This window comes from Colletotrichum higginsianum, chromosome 1, assembly GCF_001672515.1.
Source record: "Colletotrichum higginsianum IMI 349063 chromosome 1, whole genome shotgun sequence".
In the NCBI taxonomy this organism is placed as follows: Eukaryota; Fungi; Ascomycota; class Sordariomycetes; order Glomerellales; family Glomerellaceae; genus Colletotrichum; species Colletotrichum higginsianum.
The window spans coordinates 1,587,729-1,612,363 of record NC_030954.1 but is presented as its reverse complement, the minus strand read 5'-3'; the positions used below and the strand labels follow the sequence as shown (position 1 = coordinate 1,612,363).

Sequence of the window (24,635 nt, the reverse complement as noted above, 5' to 3'; positions counted from 1 at the left end):
TGCTCCAGTGTTTACCTACTCTTACCTCCCTTTCCTGTCCTTTGTCTCGTGTGGCTTGGTTCGCATCATCCTGCATCTTCTCGCGCATCGAAATGGCGTCCAGCTTCGCTTCCAAGCGGCTGGCCAAAGAGCTTTCCAAGGTCCGTCGCATCCAGGCCGCTTTCTGTCCTGCGTCACGATCAACGCTTCTCCCTGCTATCGAGCTGCGCGCGTGCGCGCGCTGTGTCGCGACATTTTCTGACTTTTGAATCCATAGCTCAACACCGACCTACCCCCTGGTATTGATCTCATTTCGGCCGACAACTTTGAAGAATGGTTCATGGACATTAGGGTTTTGGACGACAACCCGCTGTACAAAGACCAGGTCTACAGACTCAAGTTCAAGTTCTCACAACAATACCCTATAGGTATGCCCCTTCGCATTCACCGCAAGTCGTCCTTGCAGTCGGATCTAACCAGCTTTCGTAGAACCCCCAGAGGTTACCTTCGTTAAGACGACCGAGCGACCGATTCCCATGCACCCTCACATCTACTCTAATGGCATAATTTGCCTGGACTTGCTCGGCAGCCAGGGCTGGAGTCCCGTGCAAAACGTTGAGAGCGTCTGCATGAGCATACAGAGCATGCTGACTGGCAACGAGAAAAACGAAAGACCGGCGGGGGACGACGAGTTCGTCAAAAGCAACAGACTGCGACCTAGAGACATTGACTTCTATTATCATGATAACACTGTCTGATCAAGGGGAGTGTGTCATACGAGGCAGGGTTGTTTTAGGCGTTGGGTTTGGATTTGGCATACACATCGGTAACTCAGGACAGGCAAGCTGGTTACCGAGTTAGTTTTCTGCAAGAGGCAGAATGCGTCCTCTACAGCTTTATGGAACGGTACTTCGAGAAGAGCACCTGGAACTTTCACAGCGGAACCGGGCCTGTTTGATCCCGTGTTGATGGCGGGCAGTGTGAGATCAGGCTGGGCGACTAGCTAGGTACCTTGCTAGCTGTCTAGTGTACGTATTTACCAGAAACGAGGCCATTTAGTGGCATTTGGTGCCCGGTCAACATATTCGTACGGTAAAACATATTTGTCCCACATGCGTGGGTGACCGATCGCCGACTCTTCTTTGAGAAAGTGATCTCGAACAACACAAGGTACCGTATGATGACAGCGCTGAGGGGCCGCAGTTTCAGCGGCTGAGCCCCGCTAATCCGACATGGAACACCACGATCACCCGCCGTAGAGCGAACTGGATACCCCCAAGTGACATCTTTCTTCTTCCCGCCAAGACCCCGCTGACGCAGCTCTGAGTGTGAGGTGATGGTGGGTGTTTCTTATCTAATCTCCCGCCCCGACAGGTACCTTGGTGTGGGTGACAGGTAGCTCCAGAAATAGCGTACCTTTGACCTTCCACCTCACTCACTGAGCAGCGGTCAGTCAGTCCAAGCCGCCACCACGAAAAAACACACTTCCAACTGTATGGAGAGCTGAAAATGGCTCCTAGAGCTGGCTTCAATACGGAACAGATAAAGGACAAGGCGCGCAAGGACCTCCTTTATCTGCTCGAGGCTGTAAGTAAGGCGTTTCGAGTCGGCAACCTACCGCCGCCCAAGAGCTAATCACCTCGGTGCAACCAGGTTCGTGGAAAGAAGAACCTCATTCTTGAGCGCAGCTTGGCCGGCCCAATTGGCACCATCGTCAAGGTCGCCACTCTCCAGGAATACGGCGTGGACAAGTTTTTCTTTCTCGAGAACAAGAATGCAGATACGAGCCAGCGGAATGTCATCTTCATAGCTCGCGGGGAGTGCGCGCGTCATGCACAAACAATAGCAGGTCAGCGCATTCTACAATGCGAACCCACGAAGCTTTCCTTTTTCCACGTACCAGCCGAGCGGCTTCAGGCTCTCGAGCTTGGTCTGGTCATACGATGCCTCGGTTGACGGAGGCATGGGAGTGACAGCCTCAGCTCATCCCAGCTTTCGTGAGGCTAGGCGCGCTGAGTCCACCGCTAACGGCCTTTCAGAGCAGATTCGACGTTTACAGCGCGAGAGCCAGACCGGCCATGAGTTCCACATCTTCTGGGTACCTCGGCGGACCCTTGTCTCCGACAAACTGCTGGAGGAGGCGGGCGTCTTGGGCGATGTCAACATCTCTGAGTTGCCGTTGTATTTCTTTCCTCTGGAGAAAGACGTTCTCTCGCTCGAGCTGGATGAATCTTTTCGCGATCTTTATCTCTCGAGGGATGTCACGCCGTCATTCCTGCTCGCCAAAGCTCTGATGGAAATCCAACAGAATCATGGCTTGTTCCCCCGGATCATCGGCAAAGGCGACAACGCGAAACGAGTGGCTGAGCTTTTGGCGCGAATGAGACAAGAGATACTTGCTGGCGAAGATGCAAATGAGACGAACAGAGGCGGCTTGACACCGAGCACACTCATCGAGAGTGTCATAATAATCGATCGCGAAGTGGACTTTGTCACCCCTTTGCTGACCCAGCTGACGTATGAGGGACTCATTGATGAGGTATTCGGCATCCAGAACAACCAAGCTGAAGTTGACACTACCGTGGTTGGTGCCCCGTCCCAGTCCTCGACGGCCAGTGCGCAGGCTAGGAAACGAAAGATTCAGTTGGATTCCTCCGACAAGCTATACGAGCAACTCCGGGATACCAACTTTGCTATTGTGGGCAGCTTGCTCAACAAAGTTGCTCGCCGCCTACAGAACTTGCAAAAGGACTACGAGGGTCGGAATAGCCATAAGTCGATCGCGGAGCTCAAAGACTTTGTCAGTAAGCTGCCGGGGTACCAAGCCGAACAGCAAAGCCTTAGGATTCATACAGGCTTGGCGGAGGAAATTATAAAGTATACGCGGACAGACCAGTTCAAAGGTCTTTTGGAAGCCCAACAAAATCTTGCGGCTGGCGCAGACCCTTCCTCACAGTTTGACGCCATTGAGGAGCTGATAGCTCGTGATACACCGTTGCCGGAAGTTCTCAGGCTGCTTTGCATCTATTCGTGCATATCAGGCGGGATCAAACCCAAGGAGTTTGACCAGTTCCGGCGGCTTATACTGGAAGGCTACGGCTACCAACACATTCTGACTCTAAACAATCTCGAGAAGCTCCAGCTGTTTCTGTCACGATCTTCCCCCTTGGCGGAAATGATTCCCATGACCGGCGCCAGTGGGAATCCCACAGGGACGAAGACCAACTACACTTATCTTCGCAAACTGCTTCGGCTTATCGTCGACGAAGTCCAGGAAGACGATCCTAACGACATTGCATACGTCTACAGCGGATACGCGCCGTTGTCAGTCCGACTTGTCCAGTGTGTTTTGCAGAAGCAATATCTGCTCAAAGTCACGAGGGGGAACGGGGCCAGCGCTGCAACGGGAGGGCCTGCAGCACAGGGCTGGCATGGGTTCGACGAGGCTGTCAAGCACGTTCGTGGGCAGACGTTTTACGAACTGCAGAAGGGCGAGGAGAAAGCTGTTAAGGCTCGGGCCTTGTTGTCAGGAGGAACAGAAAAGCAGACGGTATTTGTTGTGTTCGTCGGAGGCATAACATTCACCGAGATTGCTGCTCTGCGGTTCATCGCGAAGCAGGAAGAATGTAAGTGACTCCAGAGTGTATCTTCGAAGCAACCGGTCACTAACCGATCCTATCTGCAGCTCGAAGAAACATCGTCATATGTACGACGTCGATAATAAACGGTGACCGGATGATGGACGCAGCGATCGAGAGGGAATCGTTTGCGAAAGATAATGGCAAGCCTGCAAGCCCAACGCCGTAAGACGCGCTACTCTGAGAGGCTTTCAAGCGGGGGAGGGTTCGGAGTGAAGCGATGTAATCAAAGGTGAAAGGTGCGACCGAATTTTAAATAATAAGCCTCCCTCTCTGGCAGGTTGTTCTCGGTTTGAAAGCAAGCAACCTCATGTTCTGTTCCTTCATCTTTTCTGGCCTGCATTGTCCGGCCAGTGTCTCGAGTCAGCGAACTGCCGTCGGAGGGTGTTGCCCGTTTGGCTCTCGGACTGCTGCAACTACTTAGGTAGTGCAGGCATTGGTGTGGCTTGCCACTACGGCAGAACAGACTGAGTATCACGTGATCCACCTTTTTTGTCTCGAACGCTGGAGCTCCTCATGTCCAGTGCCGAACCTAGCGATTTCAACGGGTCATGTATCTGACGATTTCCTTCTTCATGCATACGCCTTTGTTTCTTCCCCAACGTAATCGTCTAGGACAATAAGCCGAGTTTCATGCACCTCATTTGGTGCTCTCCCATCGCGACTTGACGACATTGGGACAGCTAGCCGAGGACGGGACAGTGCTTTGCAGCTGGGGCCAGTGGCGTCTCCGCAGTCAAGGTCGGTCGGTAGCTCGCATATCCTCTTATATCTAGCACTCGTAAACCCAATAACTTAAATAGGCTGACGAGTCTTATCCAGTGAAGCGAGGCTATCCAGGTTCATCTGAGCTGATCTCTCGTAACATGTTATCGGCTCGTGAATAGGCCCACCAAATCACACACACCCCCGGACAGGATCTCAGGCCGAGCAACTTTCATCGCCGATCAACCCGCCTCCATCAACATATACCTACAGCTCATCCTTGACCACAACCCGAGTCGACGACTCAAACATGAGAACCAGTCCGAGGTCTCGTGTTAAGCAGGAATCCGGGGTTGGAAAGGCTTCATTGATGGATTACCCCGGTCAGGACTCACCCATATCAGACTTCACGCCTTCAAGGGCCAATGCCACGCTGAGACGGATCTCCGCATCGGCTTTTGCAGAGTCGACGACACCAACCCCATCAAGTCGGATCTCATCAGAGGCAATATCTGAAATTGCACCGGAGATTGTCGTCTGGACAGAAGACATGGAGTTGGATGACCTAAGCCAGGATGAGGCAGAGTTGTCCTCTGTACCTGCATCCAGCCCTGGGTACGTGGTTACTTTTGTTGTTTCCCAACTCAATGCCTTTACAATGTTTATATGTCTATCCCCGAAGCGTGTTGTGGGTCTTTTGCTGACCCTAGAGCAGTTCGCCGCTGATAGAAGACGCCGAAACGGAAACCCTCCATATCCAGTCGCACGATACCCCTCACGAATCGTTCGAGTCGCCGATGACCAATCTGTCAGATCACGAGCTGTCTGAGCTGTCTTCAGTGCCCTCGTCGGTATCTAGTAAGGCAACGACTCCTGTGGATCTAGAGGGGCATAAAGAACTATCCATGCCATCGACGGAAACCCCTCCAATACGCGAGGCAGTCCGGCGTTCCTTTGATGTAAAGCCGAAGTCGTCCATCCCGTCAAATCTCTCAAATTATGAATACGCCAGACAATGCATAGAAGCTGCCGAGTCCTCAAGGCTAAACCCATACGCACTGCATCAAGAGGAATACCAGATGTTACGCCAGCACATCAGTCATGTCCAGGTCACTACATATCTCAACATCAGAAACGGCATCCTCCGACTTTGGTACAACAACCCGCGCGTTGCAGTGGCAAGGAACGAAGCGGTTGGCTGCGCCAACGTGCGGTGGTTTGACGTCGCTAGCGTATGTTACGACTGGCTAGTGCGGCGTGGCTACATCAACTTTGGCTGTGTAGAACTCTCGGCGACAAGCGACCGAGCTGGACAGGCTGCAGACGCTGAAAACTCAATCAGGAGAAAAAGAATCGTGGTCATTGGTGCCGGTATGTCTGGATTGGGCTGCGCAAGACACCTCGACGGGTTAATACAGCAATATTCGGATCGGTTTCGTGCGCTCGACGAACTCCCACCGGAAGTTGTCGTGCTTGAAGGGCGTAGTCGGGTCGGCGGAAGAGTCTATTCAAGGGAATTCAAATCAAACCCGAAGCATCCGCTGCCGGACTTTGACGGAGAACGGCTTACCGCCGAGATGGGCGGGATGATCATCACAGGCTTCGAGCGCGGCAATCCAATGAACGTCCTCGTTCGTGCACAGTTGTGTCTACCATACCGTGCCCTGCGATCAGAGACGACCATTTACGACTCAAACGGCAAGCCTGTTGACTACGTGAGAGATCAACTCGTTGAAAATTTGTACAACGACTGCCTGGACCGGGTCAGCGAATATAAGTTCAAGTCACAGCCCTCGAAGCTGATCGAGGGCAACCGAGACCTGATCAATGAAGCGCGAGATGCTGTGAGTGACGGTCACAGAACAATCGGCCAGGCTGAAGAAGCGACTGCCGCTCTACCACATGCACCACCTGTTTCTCAACAGAACGTGCCCGAGCGAGTCAACTTGGTGCCAGTATCCTCCGACAAGCTGACCGGACGCGTCCATACCCAACCTGGCACACCGGGCATTCTCAAGGCCTCAGAAAAGGTCAAATTGATGGGGTGGACACTGAAAAATGGCTCGGCGAGCGACGCCAACATTGATTTGAATGAAGCCGTGGGTTTGCCGGCGGCTACGCTCGGCTCAGTAATGGACGAGGCCGTCCTTCAGTATCGCAACATTGTGGATTTGACTGCCCAAGACCATCGGCTAATCAACTGGCACGTGGCAAACTTGGAATACAGCAACGCCACAAATCTTCACAACCTCAGCTTAGGTGGCTGGGACATTGACGCAGGCAACGAATGGGAAGGCAAGCACACAATGATCGTTGGCGGATACCAGAGCGTCCCCAGAGGTCTCATGCACTGCCCAACGCCTCTCGACGTTCGGCCAAGGTCTGCCGTCAGAAAGATCGAGTATGACACGCAGGAGACTGGGCGAGCTTCTGTTCACTGTGAAGACGGATCGATATTCGATGCAGACTATGTTGTCTCGACGATACCGCTTGGTGTGTTGAAGCATGGCAGCGTCGAGTTCGACCCGCCTTTGCCAGAGTGGAAGACGGATGTGATCACTCGTATAGGATATGGAGTGCTCAACAAAGTGGTGCTGGTTTACGACCACCCGTTCTGGGATACTGAGCGGCACATCTTTGGCGTTCTGCGAGATGCCCCTAACCGACATAGTCTGAACCAAAGCGACTATAAATCATCGAGAGGGCGCCTTTTCCAATGGTTCAACGTCACCCAGACGACGGGTTTGCCATGTCTCGTGGCGCTAATGGCGGGTGACGCTGGTTTCGACACGGAGCATAACAGCAACGACAACCTGATCGCCGAGGCGACGGAGGTTCTACGCAGCGTCTTCGGACCTGCTGTGCCGTACCCCGTCGAATCGGTCATTACCCGTTGGGCCTCGGACAAGTTTGCCAGAGGAAGCTACTCGTCGGCCGGTCCAGACATGCAGCCTGATGATTATGACGCCATGTCACGCCCGATCGGCAACCTCTTCTTCGCCGGAGAGCACACCATTGGCACCCATCCAGCCACTGTGCATGGGGCCTACCTTTCGGGACTCCGTGCAGCATCAGAGGTCGTCGACTGCATGCTCGGTCCGATAGACATTCCAACACCCTTGGTCCTGCCCAAGGAGGGCGTTTCCAACAAGCGCAAAGAAATGGAAGGGCCCAAAGATCCGGAACAAGCTCGCCTGGAAGCCTATGAGCTCGCCGCTTGGGAGTACATCAAGTCCAAGATCGGCGAGAGGCCCCCGCGGCCGGCCAAGCTGACCGCGAATGCCTACCTCATCTACAGCAGGACCTTCTTCGAGGTCGCCCGTAAAAAGTGCGAAGAGGAGCGCGCGGGCCGGAAGAGGCCCGCCCCCAATGAGGTGCGCGTCATGACGTCTAAGATGTGGAGGGCCACGACGTCTGAGGAGAAGAAGCCGTTTGAGGACCAGGCGCTGGAGCAGAAGGCAGCTTACGCCGAGGCTGTTGCGGTGTACAACGAAAAGTCGGCGCAGTGGGACAAGGACTACGTTGAGATTATGGCGGCGTATCAGCAGCAGCACCCATACAACCCCAAGAACGGGAATGGCAGCAGTTCTCGGAGGGAGAGCAGTGCGCAGAAGCATCGCAGGACGAAGCATGTCAGCTATGCCGAAAGTGACGACAGCGACGTTGGTTTTTGAGGATGTCTTTTGTGGTTGGAAGGCGCTACTTGGAGCATGATTCGTCGCATGATGAACGGCTGCGAATGAACGGGCTGGCCGGCCGTCTTTTCCATCTCTTGCAAACGGTGCGCGTTGTGGCATCTGAGGTCATGGTACTTTGCAACCGGCGTTGATAGGAGTCCTGCATACCCACAACATATTATACTCATCATTTTCGTTTGAGACGCAAGTCTTTTTTTTGCTTCATAAACTTGGAAGCCTTATACACAAGAACTCAATAGGCAGTCCACAGTAACACAAAAATGACACTGGCGCAGGCAAGAATTTGATCCCTGAAGATGAACGTAAAAGGTGAAACAGAATTATCCATGTTCTAGATCAGGATGTATTCGCGAGGATTTGGTACACTGAGGGCAACTAGCCGCCCTTGGTAGCTTGATACAAAGGGAAGAGAGGTGGTAATCATCTCTATCTGATGCGCGCTTTTCCAAACCCGCTTTACATGTCCTCGGAGGCGGTGGCACCAGTGATAATCTCGACCAGCTCTCCGGTAATGACGGCTTGACGGGTGCGGTTGAAGAGAATCTGGTACTTGTTGATCATATCACCAGCGTTCTTGGAGGCGTTCTGCAAATCTCAAATCAGTACGGGCTCGGAAGTAGTTAAAAGACGAGGGGTCAAGGGGGATGACATACGTCCATGGCGTTTCTGCGGGCAGAGATCTCGCAGGCGTGGCCCTCGGCCAGAGCCCAGTAGATGGAGTTGGCCAGGGCGTACTCGCGGAGGTTGGGGAGGACCTCCTCGTCGACCTCGAAGGCGGAAAAGTTGGCTGCAAGAAATCTGTTAGATATACTGGTTGCTGTACGATGAACACTCTGCTAATGTCGAAGGGGTGAGCTTACGGGACGCGGCGATGGCCTCCTCGGAAAATGCCTCAATGATGGTGGGCTCGTAGCTGGTGGCGTTGATGAACTTGTTGTAGAGGATCTTAATCGAGGAGTAGTCGCCGGAGAGCTGGACGATCTGATCGGCGATGGCTTGGGCATCGGCGAAGGTGGGGACGTCCTTGCCGACACCGGCAAAGTTGAGGCGGATGTCCTTCGCGTTGGTGCGCTGAAGCTGGGCCTTGCACTTCTCGCCAAGGATGACGAGGTCGGCGGTGGTCTCCTTCTCGGCGAACTGGCGACGGATGGTGCGGGAGAGACCGGAGTGAATACCACCGCAAAGACCCTTGTCGGAGGAGCAGATGATGATAAGCTCCTTCTTGCCCTCGCCCTCGAGGGGCTTGGTCTCGGCCGAATCGAAGACCTCGTTGGAGGTGGCGCCGTAAACGCGGGAGTCGGTCATGGCCTTCTGGGCGCGGTTGAGCTTGGTCGAGGCAACAATCTTCATCGTCTTGGTGATCTTCTCGATGTTGCGAATGGACTTGAGGCGGCCTTCGATCTCACGGAGGGTCGCAAAGGTGGCAGCGTTGATAGGCGCGCTGGCAGTGACTCTGTAGAAACGCCGCAATCAGCATGGCAGCTCTTTCCCGTGTTCTTCAATGACGTCGCTCCCTTTCCCTTCCCATTTTCCCTTTTCATCCTTCTCAATCACTGACGGCCGGCCGACCGTTGGTTGTGACCTCCTCTGGCGTGCAGTGCCTTTCCTCCGATTTTCCGAGCTCAGCGAAGGTGTGGGTTCCGACTTACCGCGAGGGAGCCGCAGCCGCAGCCCGCAGAGCTGGTCTCGCCGCCCGGGAAAGCATTGTGAAAGTTGGTAGATATTAAGAAGATCGAGCCTCTGCCGTGTGGGGGGACCAATTGATCACGACCGCTTTCGAGATCAATTGACGCTGTCGGACGGTGCTTCGGGATAGAGCGAGATTGGTAGGTTCGAGGTTATTTTCCTCCCCGGCTAGCATTCTTCGCACCCGACTCCATCCACCTCGTTTTCCCGGCTAACTGAGTTTGACCGGCAGCCGGTGGCTGGTCACGTGGACCATTGCTGTGGCGCAGGCGCGACGAGCCTGGCTCTTGCTCTCCCGGATTACCCAGACTCCTAGGGGCAGCCCCATTAAGTTTCCCTCGCTGCTGGAAGGTCTTCGATGAATTTCCCGCCCATCCTTTCCTAGCTTCCTTTCCCTCGATTCCTTCACGAAAAACCCTCGCCCTCCTTCCTCTATTCGAACTTGATGTGGGTTTTTCCCCGCGTCTACAACCCAAGCAAGTGGCGGTCTTTCCAGCCATTCGGCTCTTGCCTCTATATCTACGCGATTCTTCTGCGCGGATCGGCTTCTATAACAACTTTTTCTGCTCCACAAAGCCCCGGTTTTGGACTTTGCGATTCAGCTCCTACTTACTCGTCCGTAAACGTCCCGAACCGAGACCTTTCGCCCTCACGATGAGCTCCTCCGACGACGACGCACCTCTTGCGAGGTCTAACGGACACAGTAAGTACGCTAACAAACCACGTTAAACTTTCTGCGCCTTCGGACGCTTCCCCCCTTCGCGCCTGCCACTTTACGCCGGACGTGTCACTTTTTTTTCCCGTTCTCCCCACGCCTACACACGAGCCCACCTGACTCGTCGCGTGCGTTGCACTCCATTCCGACTCTGCCTGCGAAACCACCCAAGAAAAACTTAGCAACTTTCTGACTCCCTCACTATAGTCTCTGCATCGAGAGTATCAAAAGCCGACGACTTCGACATGGACCGAACCGCATCTAAGGCAAGAGCAGCCCCGCCAGGCCTTTCCATTCGCCATGGACCCGTCGACGATGAGTTCATGGACATTGACGGCCCGTCTACGAATGGCAAGCGGAAATCTCGCTCGTCATTGCCCAAGGTCAATTATAAAGTCGATACCGAAAGCGATGATGACGCCCCTCTGGTAGGTTACACGTATTAGGCAGACGGTGGCGGAGTCCGAGGCTGACAGCAGACTCCCAGGCCAAGCGACAAAAGACGAAACCCAAAATACCAGAGACAGACTCTGATGACGAGCCGCTCACCTCAAAGAGGGGCAAAAACCTGCCTCCTTCGTACAAGGAGACGGCTTTGCCCGACGAATCCTCCGATGACGACCAACCGTTAGGCGCCAAGCTCGCGAAGAAAAAGGCCGACATTGAGAAGGCGGCGGCCAAGGAGGCGCGTACCATCCGTGCCAGCGAGGCCAAGGCAAAGAAGGCTACGCCGAAGAAGGCTGTCAAGGAGGAGTCCTCCGATGATGAGCCTTTGGCCAAGTCAGCGACCAAGAAACGTCAGTCGAATGGGGCTGGCTCTGCGAAGAGGAAGTCGAATGGCATGAAGGTCGAATCGGATTCGGATGAGCCCATTGCGAAAAAGGTTGCGAAGAAAGGCACCCCGGCCAAAGCCCCAGCGGCTAAGGGTAAGGCTGCCGCTTCCGCCAAGGCGCCGGGCAAGAAAGCCGATTCAAAGGCCAAGCAAGAAAGCGAGGCCCCCGAAGAAGAGGAAGAGGAGGAATACGAATGGTGGAAGGATCCTAAGAAGGAAGACGACAGTGTTAAATGGACCACACTAGAGCACAATGGCGTCATGTTCCCGCCCGAGTATCAGCCGCTTCCCAAGAACGTCAAGCTGCTCTACGATGGGAAGCCAGTCAACCTTCCGATCGAAGCCGAGGAAGTCGCTGGCTTCTTTGGAGCCATGCTGAACTCGAAGCACAATGTCGACAACCCTGTGTTTCAGAAGAATTTCTTTGACGACTTCAAAGCTGTCTTGAAGGAGTCGGGGCACGCGACTGACAAGCAAGGCAACAAAGTCGACCTGAAGGAGTTCTCCAAGATGAACTTTGAGCAAATCTTCCAGTACTACGAGCAGCAGAGCGCCATCAGAAAGACTCGGTCGCCCGCGGAGAAGAAGGCGGCTAAGGCAGAGAAAGACGAATTGGAGGCGCCATTCATGTACTGCAAGTGGGATGGACGCAAAGAAAAGGTCGGCAACTTCCGTGTCGAACCTCCGAGTCTCTTCCGCGGCCGTGGCGAACATCCAAAGACTGGAAGGCTCAAGAAGAGAGTGTATCCCGAGCAAATCACCATCAACATTGGCAAGGGCGCCAAGATCCCGGAGCCTCCCAAAGGCCACAAGTGGAAGACCGTCGTCCACGACAATAAGGCCACATGGCTGGCCATGTGGCAGGAGAATATCAACGGCGCGTACAAGTACGTGATGCTTGGTGCTGCCAGTGCCATCAAGGGTCAGAGTGACATGAAGAAGTTTGAAAAGGCCCGCGAGTTGAAGAAGCACATCGATAAGATCCGGAGAGACTACACCAAGGATCTCAAAAGCGAAGTCATGGCAGATCGACAAAGAGCCACGGCGGTGTACCTGATCGACAAGTTTGCTCTCAGAGCAGGCAACGAAAAGGACGCCGAGAACGAAGCCGAAACCGTCGGTTGCTGCTCCCTGAAGTACGAGCACATCACCCTGCGAGAACCCAACACCGTCATCTTCGACTTCCTCGGAAAGGACAGCATTCGGTTCTACGATGAGGTCACGGTCGAAAAGCAAGTCTTCAAAAACCTGAAGCTCTTCAAGAAACCGCCAAAGACCGATGGCGATGATATCTTCGACCGGCTGACTACTACGCAGCTGAACAACCATCTCAAGAACTATATGCCGGGGCTGACGGCGAAGGTCTTCCGTACCTACAACGCATCATTCACCATGTCTACCCTGCTCCAAAAGCTAGTCGATCACAAGAACTTGACCATTGCAGAGAAGGTCAAGCTCTACAACGACTGCAATCGTGAGGTCGCCATTCTGTGCAACCATAAGCGCACCGTCGGTGCCGCGCACGAGGCCCAGATGGAGAAGCTCGGCGATCGTATCAAGGGTCTTCGATATCAGCAATGGCGGACGAAAATGATGATGCTTCAGGTCGACAATAAGATCAAGAAGAAGAAGGGTGCGGATTTCTTCGTTCGCCCCGAGGACTTGACCGACGAATGGGTTCTCGAGCACCAGCAGTTTCTGGTGGAAGAGCAGCGCGGAAAGATCACGAAGAAGTTCGAGAAGGACAACGAGAAACGTCTCGCTGAAGGTCAGAAGCCCTTTCCCGACAAGGAGCTTAAGGAGCGCCTCAAGGCCGCAGATGAGCTTGCGGCCAAGTTTAAGAAGGAGAACAAATCAAAGAAGGTCGAGCCTGAAGGCCGAAGTCCTTCCGTCGAGAAGCTTGATGAACAGGTCAAGAAGTTTGACGACAGAGTCAAGACGTTGGAGTTGCAGGCCGCCGATCGTGATGGCAACAAGGAGGTTGCCTTGAGCACCTCTAAGATCGTACGTTTAAACAATCTCCTGAAAATGAACAGCTGCGCTGACGAAAAACTAGAACTACATCGATCCTCGTCTCACCGTCGTCTTCGCCAAGAAGTTTGATGTTCCTATTGAGAAGTTCTTCTCTAAGACGCTTCGTGACAAGTTCAGCTGGGCTATCAAGTCCGTTGAGGATGAAGACTGGGAGTTCTGATCACGGCGTTTCGGTGCTTTGCTCCACCCGCTATTCGCCATGCAGCAATCTCCATCATTGCATTTGTCTACCAAAAACATTTCGATTTTTCAGCATTTCGACTCCAATCACCAAAAGTCCGCACAGCCTGGGAATGGACTGCAACAAAGCCTCGGTCTGCTATCTAGCGTTAGGAGCTCAAGGCGGCGGGAGGAAAGCATATATCAGCGGCAGTGGCGCCACAATGGAGTTGTTCATGCATACAGCGAGAGGGTGAGAAAAATGCCACGGGGAATAAACAGAGCTCTCGTCAAGGACGGCGAGCAAGAAGATACTCTATGCCGCCGGCCGCTCCTTTTTAGTATAGAGCCGCGAACAACCCACGGCAGACTAGATTAGTTTAGTTAATTCCAAAACAGCAAGTTCAGTAACCCTGATATTTTCGATACGTGGACGCTTGATGTCCCATTCCTTGTTTGGCTCTCGATCCCAGGACATTTTGGCAGCTTGCACTTTACATGACTAACGTGTGCCAAGTGAGCGCTTCCCGGCGCGACTTCCAGTCCTCCGATGTACGATGCTCTGGCAGGCTCAGCACGTGACGAGGCAGGCGGTCATCTTTGAAGGTATTGGCCATACCTGCTCTCAACCATCACACCCTTCCCGGAGGGAATCCTTTGCAGGTCAAACAAAGAGATGTAACGGCTACTGTGATCACGATGTATGCTTACAACAGCCGTCTCATCTCCCTTATCTAGCTCGCACATAGCTACTCGCCCGGTTTGCATAACAGAGGCTGCGGTGCAAGTACATCAAGTGCGAAGATGGCGCAGAGCTGACTGTGGGAGTCTGTAAAATCAGGACTCGGCATGCCCATACCTCAGCGATCAGAGGGCATTAACACTGACACCCACTAAACTTGAAGAGTCATGTTGGCAAGACACAGGACCATGTACCCTGGACTTCGTCTGCATTGAATGAATCGGAATAACAGTTTAATCACTGAATAGAATAGAGTTTTTTTAGTTTTAATTTTCTGAATGCATTTCTACGCCATGCTGCATGCACACGGACGGAGGGAAGCCGTGATGAGAGCCAGTATTGGTCCAAAAAGCAAAAGAATCGACGTTGGCCTGATTCGAACAGACGCTCCCGAAGGAACAAGATTTCTAGTCTTGCGCATTAGACCACTCTGCCACAACGCCGCTCGTTAATCAGAACAGCAAAGAATGGCTTATCTCGCTTGACCGCTCCACCGTCATTCCTTGCATGTGCACCATCGTCACAACACTACTTTCCCGCTGAAAATATAATCGATCTCTCTACATCAATTTAGTATGGTACAATCATTTCACAGGCCATACTCTTATTCTTTTTGAGATGACTTGGCTGCTCATAGTACACTATATCTATCTTATATGCTTGCACCTGGTTCCGTCGATATTTTCCATTCAAACATAGAATTCGAATAATTCTCCTTGAAACGCCATGTTATGCAAAAAGCCCTGTCCGTGTGTGCTGCGAACCACCGTTTTCTATGTCCCCCGCTGAAATCCAATTGCTGGTATGTACGTATTCATTACGACTCGTGAGACCTGGATTGCCCTTTTTTCCTTCTCCTCTCTTTTGAAACCTTCTTTCCGATGGGTATCATGAATATTTACCGCCCAGCCAAGGCGACAACACCAAGAACAAAAGACGCCAAAATGGCCAAGCATTGGGGGCGCACCGAGGCCCCGGCACCGTCCGGGATGATCTTGCCCTCGGAGTTCATGCGCCAGCCGTCCGGCACGGAGCCGCCGGTCGGCCTCGCGCTGGCGACCCACGGCCAGCCCGTCTGCGTCGCGGTGGCAGACTCGTCGGCGCCAATACCGCCTCTAGGTACCGTCGGCGCGGGCGAGCCCGTCTCCGCGGCTGCACTAGCCGTGTACGTGACCTGGCCCGCCTTGCCGAGGTTTCCATTGACCTGGCCGTCGACGGCCTGGATGGAGCCCCAATTGCCCGAGGTATCAGTGTACTTGTACTCCTTGCCGGTCGAGTAGTCGGTGATGGAGACGTCCTTGACAACCATGTGGAAGGGCCCCTTGCTGAAGTCCGTCGGCCCGCGGGCCCAGTCAATGGTCCCTGGGGCATTGGCCGGGTCGCCTCCCGACCAGGAGCCGAACTTGACCTGCATCGGCGACTGCGGGTACTGGTTCTCGTCGGCCTCGGCCTCAGTCAGGGTGCGTACGACGGTGCCGTCGACGGAGAAGACAATGCGCTCCGAGGTCCAGTCGATGGTGTACTTCATAAACTTTTCCTGATTATTATCCGTCTGGTGGAACTGGCCGCGGTTGTACGTCGTCACGTCACCCTTGCCGAAGTAGTTGGACTGCACCTCTGTCGGATCGGCGCCAAGCCACTCCATGTCGATTTCGTCGAGGGTGTCGGACTGCAGGACGAGGGAGCTGACGATTCCCGCGCCGGTGGCGGCCTTGAGCGTGATCTCGACGCGGCCGAACATGATATAGAAGAGCGACATGAGCTGGGGGGCCTGGCCCGAGGCAGCGACAGAAAAGGTGACGCCGTCATCCCCGTAAGTTGGGTTTCCGGAGGCGGCGAAAGAGTTGACGGCGCCCTGTGTGAAGTCGACGTGAATGGCCATGCCTAGGGCCGTGTTCGCGGGACAAGTTGCTATGAAGCGGTCAGTATACGAGCAACGAATTCATGCGTGTTAGGGATTCGTGTGTGTGTGTGTGTGACGACTGGTGAGACTGCTTACTTTGGTGAAGAGGATTGCATGATGAATACGTCTGCGCCGATACCGTTGTTGCCAGCGCGGCGGCAAACAATGTCCTTAACAAGTGCATCGTGCGGGTTTGCGTGCGTAGAGGAGTGTCACGCCGCCGGAAGAGAGTAAAAGAGGATGCACTACTACAAGACTTGAGGGAAGTCAAGAGTGATAGCGAAGTGAGTGAGCGAGAAAGAGCTTCCCACTGGGGGAGATTATTCTCCAAGTCAGACCACAGGAGAGGTAGAGCTGACGACGTCACAGGCGGAAGAAGCAAGCAAGGATCCGTGTAAGTCCGTGGCACGTTGCACTCGAGCCTTGAGTAACACCAGGGCCCAAGACGTGAGTACAAATAGAGAAGAGCAGGAGCAAAGAACACACGCATCGCGGGCGGGCCCTGGTAGATGGCAGCAGTTAGTTATATGGCTCTGCAGGTTCCATGTTACGTCCAGCCACTGACTGACCACTGGCAGCTGCAGTAGCGTCATCGGGCCGTGCAAGGCTCTCGGGCTCCTCTCTTCCTGGTTTCCCAAGACCCAAGGGCCTTGGAAGCCCAAACGACCCCATGCGCCGCGCCGCCTAGACTGCTAAGCGGGTGTGTGGGGACCTGAAGATACTGCAAATGAAGGGACAAGTAATCGAAAAGTTTGGCCCTTGGCCCACGAACATCCAGCAGATATTCTTCGTACAGTATCCGTACCTACGCCGTGTTGTTCCTTGTTCGTTGTCCGTCCAACACGGATTGGCTCCGGCACAAGGATGTTGAGACGAGTGGAGGTTGGGACGAATCCACGGCTTCTGATTGGATTGAACATAGCGCTGAAAATAGCGTGGCTGGCGAGGTAGACGGGTGGCTGGGGGCCCACGCAAACCTTGGCGCCGGCACCGTCTGTTCGGGTGTCAGAATTGAAGAAGCCCGTGCAAGAAGACCCTCCTGTTCGCACAGAAGTAGATACAGAAGGGGCGCTGCCATCTAATCTGTCTGTGATGATGTGTCAGGCAGAAGAACAATCAACGGGGAGCCGCCGTGCTCGGCCCGTGAGGACTCGTCTTGTTTGTGGGACAGGGGTTTTCTCTGGGTTTCTGCCGAGTACATCGATGCCAGCACACGGGCTCATAACGCCAGCGCAAGCCCACCGACAGGTGTCTCGGACGCCGCCGGTGACACTTCATCGACGTGACGCGTGATGCGCGGGGGCCGAGGTGGGAGCCATTGCACTGTCTTGGGCAGAGGTGCGCTGGCGTTGAACTCGACGAGCTTTGGGTCCTTCACAGAATAGAATGACATCGTTGACTTGGACTGCAGGCTGTGTGATGACGAACTCTTCCAAGCATGGCCAGATCGTTCTGCCCCGGGTCGGGAGCCCGTACTCTTTTCGATGCCCGAGCCAATTCCCGCAAGCTCTGGGTCCGGCCGCCAACAATTGACTGAAGCCACTTTGGATCGGTCCTCCGATAGGTGACCGGCCCACCTAGATCCGAACCGGCCCCTGTCCCGCCCACCCACCCTCCGCGACCGGCATTGCGCAATCTTTCCCGGACAAGTCGGCGGCCAACTCCCCTCCCTCGCGCCTTCCTTCCACTTCGGACACGGCTCAAATGCCGATTGTCCGGTTATTGAATACTTGGGACCGTTCACAACCCCCGCGACGGCCAGGGACTCCTAATCACCTAAACATTGGTAGCACCATGCGGGAAGGGGGGCATGGCATGGGTAGCTGCGGGTAGCTGCGGGTGGCCCCACCACCCCCCATTCAAGTGTCAGATGCGCCTTACGACGCCTTTCGCCCTTTACCTCGAACTCCTGTTGAACGACACGACCTTTAGCACACGAGTTCAGAAATAACAATCACAATCCTCACGATAGGATTTGAATCTTCTTCCAACTCGTCCCCCTTGATACACAACCGATCGTCATGTACGTGAGAGCCGCTCGTCATGGCCTCTATGGCTCGCTTCCTCGAACCGCTGGTTCCCTATCAAACACCCAGTCATCTCGACTTACAGACTTCCGGCTCCAGCACCTAGGGTCGGCCTCCGTGACACTCGTACCCCTCACCCAGCATTCATTTCACTCAAAGAGGGGTGACAGGTCAGTAGCGGAAGCCGTTCCTGCTGAGAGTGAGGCCGTCTTCGAGAAGAGACAGAAGCCCTCGCCATTCGATGGCGTCCGCGAACGTAGGGCCAAGGCCGGCAAGCTGATAGCGGGCGTGGCCGCGGCGTCAGATAGTGACATGTTCAAGGCTCCCGTATGTTGAACACCTATCTCAAGACCTTTATTTTAAGCATGCTAACACTCATTGAAAGGTTGTGGGAAAGCCCCAGGCGAAGCGATGGGACCGTAAGCTCGCTCTCCCTTGCATTGTATCCTCCGCTCACTCACCCGTCATATCCAGATCATCTATCACCGGAATCCCTCTCCCGTCACCCCTGCTCCCTGAAGCAGGCCGCTCGCCACCTCAAGAAGCCCGGCCTTATCTCTCTCGGAGGCGGCCTCCCCTCGAGCGCCTACTTCCCCTTTGCCGAGCTCTCCGTCCGGGTCCCCCAGGCCCCGCACTTCTCCGAGGCAGAGACCATCTCATCGGGCCAGGTTCTCACCATCGGCAAGTATGACACTCGCGACCCGGACCAGCCGAACGCCGAGTACGACCTCTCCATCGCCCTCAACTACACCCAGTCCACCGGCTCAGCGCAGATGATGCGCTTCGTCACCGAGCATACCGAGCTCGTCTACAGCCCCCCCTACGCCGACTGGCAGTGCTGCCAGACTGTTGGCAGCACAGCCGCCCTCGAGCAGACGCTCCGCATGTTCTGCGACAAGGACCGCAAAGACTCGGTCCTCACTGAGGAGTACAGCTTCTCCACGGCGCTCGAGACCATCTCACCGCTCGGCGTCAAGGCCGTCGGTGTCCCCGTTGATGCCGAGGGCCTGCTTCCGGAGGCCATGGACGAAATCCTCACGAACTGGAACCCCGCGGCCCGTGGCGACCGCCGCAAGCCTCACCTGCTTTACACCGTGCCCTCGGGACAGAACCCCACGGGCGCGACGCAGTCGGCCGCCCGGAGACGTGCTATTTACGCCGTGGCGCAGAAGCACGACCTGTACATCATCGAGGACGAACCCTACTACTTCCTTCAGATGCAGCCGTACACCGGCCCGGACGCCCCCTCGGTGCCTCCCCCGGCATCCGTGTCCGAGTTCCTCGGGACGCTGATCCCCTCGCTCTTGAGCATGGACACGGACGGCCGCGTGCTGCGCATGGACTCCTTCTCCAAGGTCCTCGTGCCAGGATCCCGGCTCGGGTGGGTGACGGCGTCGGCGCAGGTCATTGAGCGCTTCATCCGCCACGCCGAGGTCGCGAACCAGGGGCCCTCTGGGTTCTCGCAGGTCGCGGTCTGGAAGTTGCTGGACGAGACGTGGGGTCACGAGGGGTATCTGCAGTGGCTCATGAACTTGCGCATGGAGTACACCAAGCGCCGCGACTGGCTCCTCGCGGCGTGCGAGAAGCATCTTCCTCGCGACATCGTGAGCTGGACACCGCCTGCTGCCGGCATGTTTGTAAGTCCCTTTCCACCTCCAAGGCGCGACCCATGCTTCATTTACCCTTGAACTCTCCTGTTGATTTGCTTCGCGTACTATCTAGTTGTGGCTTAAGATCGACCACTCCGCCCACCCTGACGGCCCCTCTCGCCCGCTGCTCGAGGTCGAAGAGGAGATATTCAACTCTTGCATCGACAAGGGCGTCCTCTGCGCCCGCGGTTCGTGGTTCCGCACCGAGCAGGACACGCCGCTCAACGACCTCTTCTTCCGCGCCACCTTCGCCTCGGCCAGTGAGAAGGACATGGACGAGGCCATCCAGCGGCTGGGCGCTGCCATCAAGGAGAGCTTCCGTCTTGGTTGATTTCCTTAGGAGGGGTTTGTCGTTTCTTGTTGTATTGGACGAGCATTTGACTTGGTTTCGAATCAGCTATCTGGTCAAGCATCTTCGCGTCTGATATGGGGTAGACGGGCATCGTTCTTCGTGTTTCAAGGGGCGAAAGGTCGTTGGATCTCGTTGGTCATCGGGCTTATGTCGCATGCCGGATGGTTTAGCTCACCAGTTATGGAAGAAATATTGGATTGGACATCTCTCTACATTACGAACGGCATGATGTGTCAGTCAACTTTTTTGGTGGCGATTATCCGAAATGAGGACGTCGCCCTTCCTCAACCTGCCCACACGATAACAACGCAGAAGCTATCCGGTGCACATCCAGATCCTGTTGCACATTCTGATCCCCATCCTTGAAAACCCGACTGCCCGATCCACGTACTCCGTGCAATGCTGCGCCTGATTGGACCAATCGCACATCCGGCGCCGTACCGTAAAGGAATCAACCACCCATGCACATCAGCAGCCACCCCGCGCCGCAGCGCACGATAATACACGTAAGATACCGGCCACCCGACCGTATGACTACTTTTCCTTTCTCATAGTCCTCTCGGCATGTACTGAAACGGACGCCCAGATGCGGCTGAGTCGCACCGTAGGGGGCAACGAGGCTTAATTCAACCTCATGACTTTGATCTGCATGACCACATTTGCCAGCCTGGTTCTTCTGCGGTGAATGTTTTTTAAATACCGTTTCGCCGCCATTAATCTCTCGATAAATAAATCGTCCCTAGTGCTTCTTCGTTTGTTGCCGTTACGCCGGAAAAGAAAATACTCCCTGGGGCAAGTTGTTGATATCGCTTAGTCCTGTTTCGCCTGCCAGAAAGCAACTTTGACGCCATCTCCGGGCTGTAGCACAATCTCAGCCTTGAGCGTCGGTTCCCCGCCATCGACGGCGTCCATATGGCTCTCGATTCTTTCAAATCTCTGAAACAGGCGGCAGAGCGTGTAGCTCATCTCTGTCAGGGCGAATTGCTGGCCGATGCAAATGCGCGGGCCACCGTTGAAGGGGATATACGTCCATGGCTTCGGCTGCCAGTGGAACCAGCGATCGGGAGAGAACTCGCTCGGGTGCGCAAAGGTCTCAGAGACGGGCGGGTACAAGTCCTCGCGCCGCTGCATGAGGAGGGTCGAGTATCCGATTGGCGTGTCCTTGCAAACGGCCAGGGGAAGCGTGCCATCCGGACCGCCGCCAACGGGGAGTGTTGTGTCCTTAAGGGCCAGGCGAACGTTGAAGGGGACCACGGGATACAGGCGCAGGGTCTCGTTCATGATGTTCTGGAGGTACTTCATGTTCTTGAGATCGGCGTACGTCGGGGCGCGGTCTGGACCGACCTGCTCGATGATCTCAGCGCGCAGCCGGGTGACGACTTCCGGGTGGCGGCCCAACTCGTATAGAGTCCAGGAGAGAGAGGAAGCCGTGGTGTCACGGCCGGCGAGAAGGACGGCAACGAGCTGGTCGCGGAGGACCTTGCGGTCGCGGGTGAAGCTGGCAAGCTCGTGGAGGAAGGTGTAGCCCTGGTCGGATTTGGTCTTGGAGGCGAGCTCCTCAGGGCTGAGGCGGAGGGCCCTCTCAATGAACTTGTTAACGAATCCGTTGATGACCTTTAGGCCGGACCGAAACGAGAAGAGGGGTACAAAGGGCTTCAGCTTATTAGCGCGTGCGATTATGTTCTGGACTCGTTGGACTTCGTTGAAAGCTTCAGCGAACTCCTGTCTGGGGGTGCTGAACAGGTTGTGTGTTAGCTTCCAGTCCAAATGCCCTTTACACATGTGGGGGGGAAAGGGGAGGGTGGCTTACGAAAGCGACTTCACGTCCTGGCCCAGGAGAAAGTCAGTAGCCACATCAAGGGTGTAACGGAAGAATAGCTCCGAGATATCCAGGACTTTGCCGTCGACGGCATCCAAGTTGACATGCTGGTCCTCGCCGTTGACGGCGCCGCCGTTGGCGATGGCTTTAAAGAGGGTCTGGATGTGGGACTCAAATATGTGCAGGTCACTGACACGGTCCTTGATGAACTGGGGTCGGATGAGCTGGCGGCTGGCGTGCCACTGGTCGCCGTCGGTGGTGAAGATGCTGTCGCCGAGGAACTCCTTCCACTCCTCGTGGAAGGGCTGTCCTTTACCGTAGTCGGAGAACTGGGTGGCCAGGATGGCTTTGATGTTCTCGGGCTCGGCGGTGAAGACGATGCGCATGCCGAGAACCCTCTTCTCGCCGGTCCATCCCTTTACTGCGGAGAGCATATCCTCCCAAAACTCGACGTTCTTGTGTTTCATGGTCCCGCGGACGGCCTTGAAGATGAAATCGATGCCTTAGGAGATGTGTTAATGGGCCAAAATTCACAAGCTTCAATGTGACACATGGTCACTGCAAATGCAGCATTTCCATAATCTTGACTAGAGAGTGTGACCTACCGCCAGGAAGACGGGCATTGAGCGATTGACCACGCACTCCAGGCGCCAGACGGCGCAATCGGATAGTCTCATCGAACCGCTTGACGGCAACCCACAACCACCAGGCTACGACGCCGAATACGACAACCACCTTGAGGTTGACATTCTCAAGAACGTTTTCCACCAAGCCCATGGTGAGTGAATCCTAGATGACGGTGTTTGTAGGAGGCCCTTGCGATGAGAAGATTGGGAACGGTGCGTAGTGGCGTCTCGAAAGGGTATGTGAGAGCTAGACTTTAGTAGAGTAATTGGTAGTTCGAGGAGTACTCGAAATCGTGTAAGTGCGTCGTTACGGCGCACAGTGGTGGGATGAGGAAGAGCACCAGGCAAGACCTCGTGTGTTCGAGAATGGCGCAATGGCGGATGAAGTAGTAGATGACGATTGCACCGGAGCGACGGGACAAATCAAAAATCCGACTTGGAGAGAGCAGAGCAAAGAAAAGGGGAATCGGATGCGGAAGAGATGGGCACAACCATCTGAAGTCTGGGTGCAGAAAGGGTGTGAGACCAGAAGTAGTAAGTATGTATCGAATGAGCTTAGAGCTGTATGAAAGCAGTGGCCGCCACGGGTTCGAGACTCCCATTCCCAGACCTCCACTTGATGTATGGAAACTGGATCCAACCCGCCTAGTCTGTCCACAGGTTGGACACTGGTGACGAAGACCTCGGAAGCGGCCTGTAGAGACCCACCTGTGGTATCTGACCAGGTGGGTACTGGTGTAGTGCATGTGCTCCATGTGGCCCGGGGAGGAGCATGACAATGCCAAACAGCGGCGAGATGCCAAGATGACCCAAAGCAGTCATCCAAGAGAAACCTTCGCGTATGTTATTCCCCACCGCCGAAACACTTACCCTTCCGTGTACTAGCGGCCGCGTCAAAGCCACATGGCATGGGAGCAATGGTGGAGTGTACATCCCATGTTCCTGTGTCCTCCTCACCATCACAAGCGAGGAACAATTACTACGCCATCCCGCGGCGGTGTAACCAATTGACGGGCCATACCACGCAAAACATGGGTGGGAAGCGGTAGTTTGTAAGACAGTAGTTCAGTAGCGTCGCTGAGGCGAACGAACCTTATCGGGGGCTTATCTGGGAATCAAGACGAGGAGACGAGTGCCAACTATCCTACACACGTATTAATGGCAGCAGTCGTGGCGGTAATCTCAGTTTAAACTTGTCGTCTTTGAACGTTTGCAGATGCGTCCAAGTTGGAAGAGACGAAAGTAAGCAAAAGGAGAAGTGGGGGACCCGGTCTTGAAGGGATGGCAGACACCCCCCGCTATGCTTATCGTACGAAGTATGTATGGTGAAGCAAGCATGCGTTTGCGCTGCCCAATTGTCAGACGTTTCACCCAGACGGAGGAGCGAGGACGTAAAACTATAGAGATTGAAGATGCGGAGGTGCTGGTTGTCAGGAGGGGGGGTAAGAGAAAGTGAAAAAATTGGACAAATAATAATTGGAAAAAGGCCTGCTAGGGCCGATTCGTCACCTCATGCCGAGGTAAGAGACGGTTTCTACCCTAACGTTTTGCGCCGTCATTTAAATTTCCATATGACCTCCCTGTCACGGAGAAAACCCATCGGGAGATAGGCACCAGGAAACACTCTGCTGCAGTGTGTAGAGCAACGTGCACTGTTGCCGCGACCTGATATCCAAGTGATCGCATCAAACGACGCGGAAGCTTTCTCAAAACGGCCAACGCCTCCAGTTTCGACGTACTTTTCCTTCCTAATTATACACCTAATTTAACAACACATTTCAGTAGAGAGATTCGATACCCTCCGCCATCGTTCTGTCACCCGGACATCAACACCTCCCTTTTTCGCATTCTGCTCAGCGACTATGATCTGACTGGACGCCCCACAAAGCCCACCTCGGCGGAATGGATAGCAGAGGACGGGTCTCCACGGCGATCTGAATACCCAGAAAGGGAATCTTGCTGTCACAACCAACCGTTGGTCTCCACAGAGGGACGGATGACGGAGTCCTTCAAGTCCCAAGCTTTCCCCGCAAATGCTGCATACCCCTACCTCCATTGTCGAATGGCTGCT

At 54.7% G+C, this 24,635-nt stretch overlaps 8 protein-coding genes across 8 annotated transcripts; 5 read left to right on the top strand and 3 right to left on the bottom strand.

The window, feature by feature from the left end:
- Positions 1-92: 92 nt before the first annotated feature.
- On the top strand, positions 93-737 carry CH63R_00495 (Ubiquitin-conjugating enzyme; the record flags this gene model as incomplete). Its single annotated transcript, XM_018295470.1, has 3 exons — positions 93-140; positions 257-407; positions 469-737. 3 exons carry the CDS (start codon positions 93-95, stop codon positions 735-737), a joined length of 468 nt encoding a protein of 155 aa, XP_018163832.1.
- A 751-nt stretch (positions 738-1,488) lies between these two features.
- On the top strand, positions 1,489-3,786 carry CH63R_00494 (Sec1 family protein; the record flags this gene model as incomplete). Its single annotated transcript, XM_018295469.1, has 4 exons — positions 1,489-1,566; positions 1,633-1,828; positions 2,019-3,605; positions 3,665-3,786. The coding sequence occupies 4 exons, from the start codon at positions 1,489-1,491 to the stop codon at positions 3,784-3,786; spliced, it is 1,983 nt and encodes a 660-aa protein (XP_018163831.1).
- Positions 3,787-4,632: 846 nt separating this feature from the next.
- CH63R_00493 (Flavin containing amine oxidoreductase) lies at positions 4,633-7,996 on the top strand (the record flags this gene model as incomplete). Its single annotated transcript, XM_018295468.1, has 2 exons — positions 4,633-4,937; positions 5,038-7,996. 2 exons carry the CDS (start codon positions 4,633-4,635, stop codon positions 7,994-7,996), a joined length of 3,264 nt encoding a protein of 1,087 aa, XP_018163830.1.
- Positions 7,997-8,476: 480 nt separating this feature from the next.
- On the bottom strand, positions 8,477-9,725 carry CH63R_00492 (ATP synthase subunit gamma; the record flags this gene model as incomplete). Its single annotated transcript, XM_018295467.1, has 4 exons — positions 8,477-8,605; positions 8,674-8,807; positions 8,881-9,473; positions 9,670-9,725. 4 exons carry the CDS (start codon positions 9,723-9,725, stop codon positions 8,477-8,479), a joined length of 912 nt encoding a protein of 303 aa, XP_018163829.1.
- Positions 9,726-10,360: 635 nt separating this feature from the next.
- CH63R_00491 (Eukaryotic DNA topoisomerase I) lies at positions 10,361-13,447 on the top strand (the record flags this gene model as incomplete). Its single annotated transcript, XM_018295466.1, has 4 exons — positions 10,361-10,409; positions 10,629-10,849; positions 10,909-13,257; positions 13,310-13,447. The coding sequence occupies 4 exons, from the start codon at positions 10,361-10,363 to the stop codon at positions 13,445-13,447; spliced, it is 2,757 nt and encodes a 918-aa protein (XP_018163828.1).
- A 1,639-nt stretch (positions 13,448-15,086) lies between these two features.
- CH63R_00490 (Glycosyl hydrolase family 16) lies at positions 15,087-16,581 on the bottom strand (the record flags this gene model as incomplete). Its single annotated transcript, XM_018295465.1, has 2 exons — positions 15,087-16,099; positions 16,188-16,581. 2 exons carry the CDS (start codon positions 16,579-16,581, stop codon positions 15,087-15,089), a joined length of 1,407 nt encoding a protein of 468 aa, XP_018163827.1.
- A 1,531-nt stretch (positions 16,582-18,112) lies between these two features.
- Positions 18,113-20,098, top strand: CH63R_00489 (Aromatic amino acid aminotransferase; the record flags this gene model as incomplete). Its single annotated transcript, XM_018295464.1, has 4 exons — positions 18,113-18,445; positions 18,504-18,537; positions 18,593-19,755; positions 19,841-20,098. 4 exons carry the CDS (start codon positions 18,113-18,115, stop codon positions 20,096-20,098), a joined length of 1,788 nt encoding a protein of 595 aa, XP_018163826.1.
- Positions 20,099-20,929: 831 nt separating this feature from the next.
- On the bottom strand, positions 20,930-22,715 carry CH63R_00488 (Cytochrome P450; the record flags this gene model as incomplete). Its single annotated transcript, XM_018295463.1, has 3 exons — positions 20,930-21,854; positions 21,930-22,440; positions 22,544-22,715. 3 exons carry the CDS (start codon positions 22,713-22,715, stop codon positions 20,930-20,932), a joined length of 1,608 nt encoding a protein of 535 aa, XP_018163825.1.
- Positions 22,716-24,635: the final 1,920 nt, after the last annotated feature.